The sequence below is a fragment of the Lipotes vexillifer genome, unplaced genomic scaffold (assembly GCF_000442215.2).
Source record: "Lipotes vexillifer unplaced genomic scaffold, Lipotes_vexillifer_v1.1 scaffold469, whole genome shotgun sequence".
In the NCBI taxonomy this organism is placed as follows: Eukaryota; Metazoa; Chordata; class Mammalia; order Artiodactyla; family Lipotidae; genus Lipotes; species Lipotes vexillifer.
Window position 1 is genome coordinate 2302317 of NW_006788006.1, and position 11343 is coordinate 2313659.

The following is an 11343-nucleotide window of genomic DNA, read 5'->3' on the forward strand; positions in this document are numbered from 1 at the left end:
TGCACTCCACCCACAAGGTTCCAGGAGCACCTCCCCCTCCAGTTGTGGTAAACATCTCCAGAATTTGTCAACCAACAGCAGTGCCTCTCTGAGAACCCCTGGTTTAAATTAAAGGTGGGTTCACAAACGAGTGGGGAAAGGACCAAAGGTGCAGCAACTGAGGGGACAAATCTCTTCCCACTGGCCACACAAACCACGGGTAAACCTAGATATACATACATTAGAATAAAATACAGAAGACCAAGAGCACAGCCATGGAGCAGGGAAATCCAGAGAAATCTGGATTCAAAAAAAAAAGATTCGAAATAAAAATCATCATGACAAAAGCAACTCAAAACCAAGTTATAAGATAAAATGGGACAGTAAGAGGTACTAACTTGCTGTGTGGTGTGGAGTGAAGGGTATTCAATGAACCTCTGGGTGTCAGGCACTCAGCATAGGGCTTTGCATACAGCTGACACAATTATGGCTACTGTAATCGGATGCAACCGTCCTCGGATCCTCACCTCAACTTCAGCATCGACCTCAGTTGGTTCTCCTCCTCCCCTCGAGGGACGGGCAGCTCACCCCCTATCTGCCTTCTGCTCTGGAAATACTGCCCGAGTAGCCCCTGCATTTTGAGGAGGGAGGGTAACTCGGGAAACAAGCCTGAACGGCCAACATCCTCAAGTCTCTGTGGGCCAGCCCAGAGAGGGAGGCACTCGACTCAGTTCAGTCTGCACTTGGGGAAACTGAGGCTCAGGGCGGCCCCGCGCTTCGGTCACCCAACACAGGCCCGGAGGCTCAGATTGTCACTTTTTATTGAGTTACAAGTTGAGATGTGCGGGTTCGGTGGTGCCAGCCCCTCCCAAACCCTCCCTCCTTGGGCCACAATAGCTCCCAGCGCCGAGGAATGGGGGGGTGGTAAGGGGTCTCGGGCATTGGGGCGGGGTCTCGGAGGTCCCTGCGGGGCTCGTGGGTCCCAGGATCAAGCACGGCGAACACGGAAGACAGAGAGCGGGGTGGTGGCCTGCCTCGGCCCTGGCGTTTTGGGGTAGGGGGCATCTGTACAAGGTCATCCTCCGCGGGGGTCCCGGCTATGGCCCCGAAAAACCGATGGGTCCCGCAGGACTAGCAGAGAGCGGTGTGTCCACCTGGCTCCCACGAACGCCACGTCCTGCCCAGCCGGCCTGGGGGGCGTATCCCTGACCTGACCCCGCCCACTGGAGCGAACGGCCCGCCCAGGTGGTCCGCGCCGGCGGCAGACCCAACTCCGGCTCCGGGCCCCTCCTCAGGCTCCTCGGCTCACTAAGCGCTACCCTGCCAGCTCAGCGGCTACTTCTTTTCCTCTGGGGGCGTGGGCAGGGGCTCGGGCAGGGCCTTGGGCGAGGGCTCGGGCTCCCAGAGCAGGAATTCGTGGAGCAGCGTGTTGACCGTTTCCGGACACTCCAGCATCACCATGTGGCTGCCTTCATCGATGAGCTTCAGGAAGGCCAGGAGCAGGATCTGCGGAGGACCCGGGCTCAGGGCAGGCAGAGACAGGCCGACGGAGCTCGGGGCCAGGCTGCCCTGGGACTCCCCCAGCTCCCCCATCTATGCATGGCCTCCAACATCAGGAAGTCCTTCTTGCAATCTACCCTATATTCCTCCACTTCCACCCAAGGGGGATCTGGAAGATGGCCTGTCACCCTGCTGGAGCCCAGCTGGATATTCATTCATTCCCCATTTATTAAGTGCCTACAATATGTCCAGAGCAGGATTTCTCAACCCGGGCACTAATGCCATTTGGGGTGGGATCATTCTCTGGGATGGGGACTGTTCCATGCACTGTAGGATGTTGAGCAGCATCCCTGGCTTCGATCCACTAGATGCCAGTGATAGCATCCCACTCCCCCGCCACAGTGTGACAATTTAAGATCTCTCCAGGGACTTCCCTGGTGGCGCAGTGGTTAAGAATCTGCGTGCCAATGCAGGGGATACAGGCTCAAGCCCTGATCCGGGAAGATCCCACACGCCGCAGAGCAACTAAGCCCGTGCGCCCCAACTACTGAGCCTGTGCTGTAGAGTCCGTGAGCCTCAACTACTGAGCTTGCACTCGAGAGCCCTGGAGCCACAACTACTGAAGCCCACCTGCCTAGAGCCTATGCTCCGCAACAAGAGAAGCCACCACAATGAGAAGCCTGCGCACCGCAACGAAGACCCAACGCAGCCAAAAATAAAAAATATAAATAAATTAAAAACAAAATCTCCCCAGACATTGCCAAATGTCTCTTGGGGGCAAAGTCACCTCGGTGAGAAATCACTGACAGCTGGAGAGTCTCTCATGCTAAGGTAGGGTTTCTCAACCTCCACATGACAGACACTTGGCGCTGGATCATTTTCTGCGGTGGGGACATACTGCTCATTGTAGGTTACTGGGCAACATCCTTGGCCTCCACCCACCAGATGCCAGAGCACCTCCCTCCCCTACAGTCATGACAACCAGAAAAGTCTGCAGACATTTCCAAGTGTCCCCTGTGGGGCAGAATCATCCCTGGTTAAGAACCACTGGCCCAGAGCTATTCTTAGCCCTAAGAATCTCAAGACCCTTTCTGGGGAATCTGATCTAAAGATCCCCAGCTCACCCTTGAAGAATTATGTAGCCCATCACAAATTCCAACCATGAAGAGTGCCTCTTTTTTTTTTTTTGCCATGCTGCATGGCATGTGGGATCCTAGTTTGCTCACCATGGATCAAACCTGTGCCCCCTGCAGTGGAAGCACGGAGTCCTAACCACTGGGCCGCCAGGCAAGTCCCATGAAGAGTGCCTTTTAATGTGCAGTGGGGACAGCACATAAACCTACCAAGGCAGCCCCACTTTCTGGATTCCACCTTTGATTCTCCATCTAAGCTCTGACGTCCCTGGGGCTGGAGCACAAGGCAGAGTCCCCCTGGACTGTGCAAGGGGGATATGAAGGGTGTGGTGGCCGAAGTGCCATACCTCAGCCATGCGCTGGTCTTCCTCCACCGGCACAAACTTGTCGTGCATGCCATGGACGAGCAGGACGGGCACGGTGAGCTCGGCATGGTAGACCTCGTCGCCCTCGGGCCAGTACTGGCCACTCATCATGGCCCGAAGCACAAAGGAAGACACGTTGAACGCATTGCCCTCCTTCAGCAGCTGCTTCTCTTTGGCCCCTTGGCGGGCGAAGCCAGCCCTGGGGGTGGGGAGGCACTGTTGGAGCCCTCATGACAGCTCAGCCACCGGGGGTGCCCCCATGCCAGCCCCAGCCATATAGCTTCCCCTCCCATCCACCCTGGGGAGATGCCAGGGCAGGGCCAGGTCACTCACTTGAGGAAGCTCCAAGCCAGACAGGGTGACAGGCAGTGCAGGACGCACGTGGGCATGTTGAAGATGGAGCAGAAGCTGGGCTCCAGTGCCGTAGGGCCCCCGCCGTTGATCATGATCATCTTGTGCACCAGATCTGGGTACTCATGAGCCAGGAACGTGCAGAAGGAGACACTGCCCCATGGATGGATGGTGGGGAGGGTTGAAGGGCAGTGGTCAGCAGGATACAAGCAGTGAAGGGGTTAATGCCCTTCCCTCACCCAGAGGCATACACTTGAAGGCCAAGATTCTTCCCCTGGGGTCCATGGGCACCAAATGGGGGGTGAGGGATGGGTGGGGTATCTCGAATGCCCTGAAATTGACTGTGTGTGTGTGTGTGTGTGTGTGTGTGTGTGTGTGTGTGTGTGTGTGTTAAGGGTGGATTTTTTTTCTTTTGGAGAAAGGATCCAAATATACAACTTTTATCAGATCCTCAAAGTCATCATAACCCCCAAAGGAGTAAGAATTACTTATTGCCAAGTGTTAGGAAAGCTATTTGATTAAACCAACCCTTTGGCTTCTCAGAGAACATCCCTGTTTCCAGCATATCCCTTCCCTTTAAGGATCTTCTCTCATTGGCCCCTGGGTGTGGCACATCTGCCTGCCTTATGCAAGGTGGAAGGGTGCAGGTATCTCTCCTCATTCCCCCTAAAGCAGAGTTTGTTTTGCAAACTATGGCCTGTGGGCTAGCTGCTTGTTCTTGTAAACTTAAGTTTACAATCTTGTAAATGTGTAAAATATTTTATAAATAAAGATTTATTAGAATAAAACCATGCCTATTTGTTTACAATTATGTCTGCTTTCTTTCTACAACAGTAGACATGTGAAGTTTCAACAGAGATCAACCATTATGGCCTGCAAACCTAAAATATTTACTATTTGGCTCTTTAAGAAAAAGTTTGCCAACACTTGCTGAAAAGAGGGACAGGATACAAGCAGGAGTCAGGTGGACTTGACTGTCCCAGTGACTCACTGTGTGCCCTTCGGCAAATTGCTTAACCTCTCTGAGCTACCATCTCCACATTTGTGACATAGTAACTGTGCTGACCTCACAGCATTGTTATGGGGGTCACAGGAATTTCCACAGGTGGGTGCTCATTTAATTGGAGGAGTCATTTACATAAGCATCCACTTTGAGGTATGTTTTCATATAAGCAAATAGGAGCTATGCTACTTCCCAGTCTGGCTTCCTTTCTTTTGGAAACTTATGTAACATTCCCTTTTCTTGTCTAGTTGCATGGGCTACAACTGCTAAAACAGTGGTTCTCAACCTGGCTGGCTGATCATATCCTGCCTTTCCTCCTGGGTAAAGGACAGAATGGTACCACTTGGCAGTGATCAGGCACCCAGGCCCAGAGCCTTCCATGGCGTGGGCTCTCATCTAAATGCTAGGTGGTATTATCTGTCACCCCTTTAAGGAAGAATGAATTATAGCAACCTGTGCCCTTGTAAGCAAAAATTGTGGGATTCCAGTTAGTCTTTCCTTGGAGCCCTTGGGGTCTCCAGAGCAACCAATTTTTTTTTTTTAATTAATTAATTACTTTATTTATTTTGGGCTGTGTTGGGTCTTCATTTCTGTGTGAGGGCTTTCTCTAGTTGTGGCAAGCGGGGGCCACTCTTCATCGCGGTGCGCGGGCCTCTCACTGTTGGGGCCTCTCTTGTTGCAGAGCACAGGCTCCAGACGCGCAGGCTCAGTAGTTGTGGCTCACGGGCCCAGTTGCTCCGCGGCATGCGGGATCTTCCCAGACCAGGGCTCGAACCCGTGTCCTCTGCCTTAGCAGGCAGACTCTCAACCACTGCGCCACCAGGGAAGCCCCCAGAGCAACCAATTTTTGAACTTAGTTGAAGACAATGGTTCTCAGCTAGGGGTGATTCTGCCTACCAGAGGAACTTTGGCACTATCTGAAGGCATTTTTGATTGTCATGATCATCACTAGACCATTGTGCTAGCAGCATCTAGTCGATAGAGGTCAGAGACGCTGCTAAACATCCTACAGTGCACAAGAAAGCCCCTCACAGAAAAGAATTACCTGACTCAAAATGTCAATAGTTCAGGGATTGAGATACTGCTTTAAAACAATGTGAAACAATAGCATTGGTGGCAGGAATCCCTGTTTCGTTGCAGATGTTAGCGGGATTTTTCAAGAAGGGAAATCAGTATTTTGTGAGTGGGTGTCCAGTTCCTGCCAGTCTCCACCCTTCACCCTCATCCCCACCCCAGTGTTGGCTCACCCGTAAGAATGCCCAATGAGCACGTTTCGCTTCTTGGCATAGCGCTTGAAGATGGCACGCATGTCCTCTGCCAGTGCATAGAAGGTGTAGGCGGCGGCCACCTGGGGCGCTGAGCTGGCCCCATGGCCGGCCAGGTCAGGCGCCACCACCTCGTAGCCCAGGCGCACAAAGAAGTCCAGCTGTTCCTTCCAGATGGCCAGGGAACCGCCGACACCGTGGATGAAAAAGAGCACCACATCGGCCTGGGCGCCCTTGCAGCTGGTGATGCGCTTCTCACAGTCAATGTGGATGGTCCGCTTGGGGCGTCGGGCTCGCCGCCGTCGTCCGCCACTGCCACTCCCAGCACTGCCTGGGCCCGAGCGGCTATCGCTGCCCGCTGGGTCAGCCAGCTCTACCTCGAGGGCGGCTGGTGGCTCCCCAGAGCCGTTCTGCCCGTGCAGGAGGTCAGCTCGTGGTGCCCGGCCCAGGTTCTCCACCAGTAACCGCCCGTTGCGGTACACGGTGATTCTGCGCTGGCAGTGGACCAAGCCAGATTGGTCCCCCTGGGCGGCGTCTGACAGTGGTGGAGGTGGGGTGGGGAGCGGAGCGGGTCCAGCATGCTTCACCCGCAGCACGCGGCCAGGCTTGACCTCCACAAAGGTGTAGCCATCACTGGACTCCACACTCTCCAGGGGCCCCACAGCATTGGGTGGTGCGCCCAGCAGGCAGCAAAAGATCCCATCGGCCACCCCGGTCAGCATGGTGTGTCCTGTGAGTGGGGTCGTGACAGCCAGGTCAGAGGCCATCTAAACAGGAAGCCTTCCACTCCCATAGCACCCACTCCCCACACCTGGGTCAGGTAGGTTGCACTGCGAGGCCCCATCTAGGCTCCAGTTTGGGGGTGGCCAGAACCAGCCACGCACTGAGATGTTTTGTCTGGTCAGTGCCTGTGTGGCGTTCGGCCACCCTTCTAGGCCAGCCTAGTCTATCCTAGAGAGAAGGTCGTGGCTGACACCAAGAGGCATTCGTTGGGGGTGGCTTCCCAGAGGAGGGGATGTTGTGGCAAATGTGGCCCATCCTTGAGGACCCTCCAGCTCAGGTTTATAGCAGTAATGCCTTCCTAAATCCACTCATTCATTCGTCCATTCATTCATTCATGCACTGTTGCCTTAATTCACTTTCACTAAACCAGCATATCCTGAGGGCTCCAAAGGCATCTAAAAATGTGCAGATCCCAAAGAGTCCCCATCCCAGGCCTCTAAACCTGGCTTCTGAAAGGTGAGACCCTGGGAGAGGGGTTTCAGGATTGAGCTCCAGAAGCCCTTGCCCAGCTCCCCAAGACCATGAGGGCAATGGGTCTGTTTCACAGACCTACAAGCTGAGCTCAGACACTCTGGGAAGAAGGTGCTCTGTCCCCACTGCTCAGTACCTTGGGTTCTGGGAAATCTGGCACACAGCCCCCAGTAGTGGAGATGAGGATGGAGAAGGTAAAGCCCTGGCCGGGGGCCTCCAGGCCTCCATCCCGCTCCGTGGGCCACAGCCCTCACTCCGTGTCCATGGCAACTGCAGGCAGTTACATAACTCGAGGGGGATACCCGCGCAGCGCACCCCCATTGTTTAGGCCCTGGTGATGGGACCAACCCCTCCCCGTCCCCATCCTGGGCTCCGCGGGGATAATGAACGCCGAACACCCGGCTTGCAGTGGCCCGTACTTGCTGAGGAAGGGGGAGCAGGCCGCGCCCCCCACCTCCGGCGGGGTTCCAACTCGGGATTGCCAAAGGGGGCGCAGATGCGCCACGCCAGACCCCCTCCACAGAGCCAGGCCCCCGCCTCCTGGGTGCCCGTCAATCCTGCTGCGGGGTAGAGGCCACTGGGGCTCCGCGGCTTCCTAAGGGCTTTGTGGACACCCTCCCTCCAAAGTGAAAGACCCAGGGGCCTCAGTGTCCCCTTCCCACGGCCCGGTCCCTGCTCACCTCATCGAGGGCCCTGGGGCCCGGGGCAGGGCAAAGGGGTCCCGCGCAGAGAAGCCGGCGTCCGCCTGCGGGCGCCGTTTACATGGTGGCGCGGGGTCGCGCCGGGCGCGTTTACGCGGGCGGGCGCGGGCCCAGGGCGGTCAGTGCGGGGACATCCCGCTACCGCCTAGCCAGACGGCCCTTTAAGTGTCTCCCCCGGGGGGGGGGCGGGACCGTGCACCGACTGACTGGATCCTTGGCCAATAGCAGCTGCATAATGACCTGGCCTAGTTAGACTGCCAATCAGAGGCGGCAACTCCGGGATAAGGGCGGGTTCGTGGGGCAACGACCCCGCCTCCCTCAAGGTTTACGGAGGTGGAGGGAGGGATTGGGCCTGGTTAACCGCCGAGAAGGGGTCGCATCCTGAGGTCTTCCGGGCCCCCTCGCTGCAAAGAGGATCTCCTCGGCTAGCCTCTGCCTCCGAACTGCCCTGTCCCCTCCAAACGGAGCCCCCATGCCCCTCTCTCTGTGCTGACCTTTCTGTTCTACAGTCTCCCAGATCTTTGCAATTTCAGGTGGGGAAACTGAGGCTCATAAATGGCACAAGGTCACAAGGCAAGCTGAGGGGCAGAGATGGGACTTGGAACCAAGGCTGTGTGATTCCAAGTTCTGCAAATTGTTATTCGTTAAACCATTAAACAGATATCTTGGAGCTATGGGTAATTAAGGAATTGGAGTTTCACAAATAGGCCAATTTAACTGGTGACCCTGGTCCCACCCAGAGCCAGAAAGCCCACAGTTCAAATCCAGCCTCTACCCTTTGCTGATATGTGACCTTGGGCAAGTCCTTTCTCTGAGACTCCATTTATTTCTCTATGGAATTAATTCCCTCATGAGTTTGCTCAGCAGGGAAAGTGCTCCATACATCACTGGCATTATTATTGTACTGCTGTAGTATTGTAGTGGTTTGCTAAATGATGGTGCAGGTAGGATGGGCTTCAGAGACAAAGGGTTAATCATACCTTACCCATTCCTATCCCCTGGAATTTGCTGCCAGAGCTGGATTAGGTCCAGCCACCCACTCTTGCCCACTCAGGTGCTCCTGGGAGACTACAGTTTATTAATGCAGAAAAAACTCCCCTCCCCCTCCCCAGGCTGGGAGATGCTGGGGTGCCTGCAGGGACTCAGCTGCAAGCCTGGCCCTTGAGGGCGCCCTGGGCTTCAGGGAGAGTCTGGGGAGAGCTGTGTGGGGGCAGTGTTGGGCCAGAGGGAGGGATAGGATTGGGGGAAAGGAGAGTATCTGAGGAGGATTTTAAAAAGATGACTAGGGGAGCACCAGGTTGTAGCTGAAATTTAGGGTGTGTGTGTATGGCGAGAGCGGGCTTCAAATGCCTGCCAGATATTTTCCCTGGGGCAATGGGGAGCCGTAAAGGGTGTGTAAGAAGGGAAAGGGCTCAGATATGAGTATTAGAAAAATAGGGCCTGAACGGGGGCACCGCCAAGGGCAAGCCTGCAACCGATGAGTTCTGCAGATTGAGAAACTGAATGACCACCCCAAGGACATCCAGCCAACACCAACTCAGACTTCTGGGCTCCCCGCCAAGGGGCGGAGACTTGGCTGGGGCTAAGGGAAAGCTGCCAGCCGTGTGCCGTCTGCCTGGCTCTCGCTGGGGGTGGGAAATTCAACCAGCCGTTTCCTGAGGCTGCCACCAGCTGCGCCACCGTCACCCCAGGGTACCCTCTGTAGATCTACAGGAGAAGGAACTACAACTCCCAGCAGACCCAAGGACATAATGTCTTGTACGCACGCGCATGCGGAGGAGGCGCCGTTCGCCTGTCACCTGCTGGTCCACAAGAAGAACTGCACTCTCCTGTGGGCTCTGACGCTCACGCCGAAGATGCAGTGCGCCTACGTAGAACTGCAACTCCCGCGGCAATGAGGGCTCCGCCTAGAAGAAACTATATTTCCCAGAAGTCCTCGTCCCGCAGCTGCGGAACCTATGGGCTTTGGAATAGCTGCCACCGGACGGCGTGCCGGCGGCGGACATGGCTTTCTCGACCAGATCGGTGGGGCGCCTGTTGGGGCCAGTCAGTAGGTCAGCGGCGCTTTTGGGTGGCAGGTGAGTCCTCAGGGGGACCCCTTCCCAAATCTGGGAGTAAGGGCGGCGTCGGGGACTGGCCCCAGCTGTTTACCAACCACTTGACCTTCCAATGCCTTGAGAACTCCTCGAGCGCCTTTTGCTGCCAGGCTCCCTCCGGCATTGATTGGGAAGCCCAAGCTCGCAGAGGTTGGGCGCCACGCAGAAGTCACACAGCGCCCCCTCTAACCTTCCCCGGCAGGTGGCTCCAGCCCCGGGCCTGGCTGGGGCTCCCCGACGCCTGGGGACTCCCCGCCGTGCAGCAGACCCGGGGCAAGGCGCGCGGGAACGAGTATCAGCCGAGCAACATCAAGCGCAAGAACAAGCATGGTTGGATCCGGCGCTTGAGCAAGCCAAGCGGCGTCCAGGTCATTCTTCGCCGCATGCACAAGGGTCGAAAATCGTTGAGCCACTGAGAGCGCGACGCTGCCGGCTGGACCCCCCCATTAAAGCATTTTTCCTCGCTGACGACTGGGACTCGGACGGACATGAATTCTCAGATTTCGGGGTTGGCCCAGGGGAAGAGTTGTGGGATTGGACTGGAGGAGGGAGTGGGAAGTCAGACCTTGCCAAATGCCTTTTTACGCTTTTGAATTAGGAAGAATTTCGAACATGTGCATCAGTCCACAGAATGGTACAGTGAACGCCCTTGTAACCCAGTACACAGCTCTACCCACAACCTATCCTGCCCTCTCCTGAGGTGCAAATCTCGGGCAGCAGGTTATTTCTTCTGTAAATATTTCAGAACTCACTTCTCTAAGATAATGGCCCTTTAATACATATTCACAAAGCTTTTCAAAGCTAAAAAAAAAAGGTCAACAATTCCTTCATGTCATTAAAAATCTAATAAATGTTCAAATTTTCACTTGTCTTATAAAATGTCAATTCTCACAGTTCTAGGAAGGCTTGTGGAGAGGTGGGAGGGGTTTGAATCCTCCACCTGCCCCTTGGGGATGGGCTCTGTGACCTTGAGCAAGATCTTAGCCCTCTGAGGTTCATTTGGTTCCAATAAAATGGGACTTCCCTGGCAGTACAGTGGTTATGACTCCAGGTTTCCACTGCAGGGGGCGCGGGTTCCATCCCTGGTTGGGGAATTAGGATCCTGCATGCTGCAAATTAGGATCCTGCATCCTGCTGCAGCCAAAAAAATAAAGAGGATCCATCCTTAAAATGAGATGCTCATTTCTCCTTTGCTGTGATGTTGGTGTAATAATACTTAGTAGCTTCCACTTAGTAACTTATTGAGTGCTTCCTCAATAAGTTCTTGTTCTCTCCAGGCTGTCAGGCTGATGGTGGTCGTGGTGGGGGGGGCGGTGGCTTGATTCGTACCCAGGCAGTTTGGACACAGTGGAGTCAGGGCTGGGAGGATGATTGTGAGGACTGTGGAGCCCAGAGGAGGCACTGGACTTTGCCTTGGGAAGAACGCAGTCGAGGAAGGCTTCTTAGAGAAGGTAGCAGGGTCTGGGAGAGCCCAAAGGGAGGAGGGATTGGACGGGTCAGGATAAAAGGTGGACGAAGGAGGCCGGAGAGGCCCAGAATTTGGGACCGAGGAGGCGGGACTGGATCCTTGGGATACTGGGGAGCCAAGGGAAGTGTTTCAAAGATGCTCTGTCAGCTTAAAGATATCAAGCGGCTAGTGTGGGAGCATTTTAGATATGCCGAAACCTAAGGTTGGGACCCCAGGGAGGAGGCTGGG

The 11343-nt window shown here is 55.3% G+C and overlaps 2 protein-coding genes across 2 annotated transcripts; one reads left to right on the forward strand and one right to left on the reverse strand.

Annotated features, from left to right (window-relative positions):
• Positions 1–783: 783 nt before the first annotated feature.
• ABHD8 (abhydrolase domain containing 8) lies at positions 784–7728 on the reverse strand. The gene is made up of 5 exons (XM_007461007.1): positions 7531–7728; positions 5579–6326; positions 3311–3481; positions 2960–3176; positions 784–1485 (listed from the first exon to the last, which is right to left on the reverse strand). The coding sequence occupies exons 2-5, from the start codon at positions 6316–6318 to the stop codon at positions 1315–1317; spliced, it is 1299 nt and encodes a 432-aa protein (XP_007461069.1). The 5' UTR covers positions 6319–6326; positions 7531–7728; the 3' UTR covers positions 784–1314.
• Positions 7729–9555: 1827 nt separating this feature from the next.
• On the forward strand, positions 9556–10063 carry MRPL34 (mitochondrial ribosomal protein L34). The gene is made up of 2 exons (XM_007461010.1): positions 9556–9629; positions 9850–10063. The coding sequence occupies exons 1-2, from the start codon at positions 9556–9558 to the stop codon at positions 10061–10063; spliced, it is 288 nt and encodes a 95-aa protein (XP_007461072.1).
• The last annotated feature ends 1280 nt before the right edge of the window (positions 10064–11343 follow it).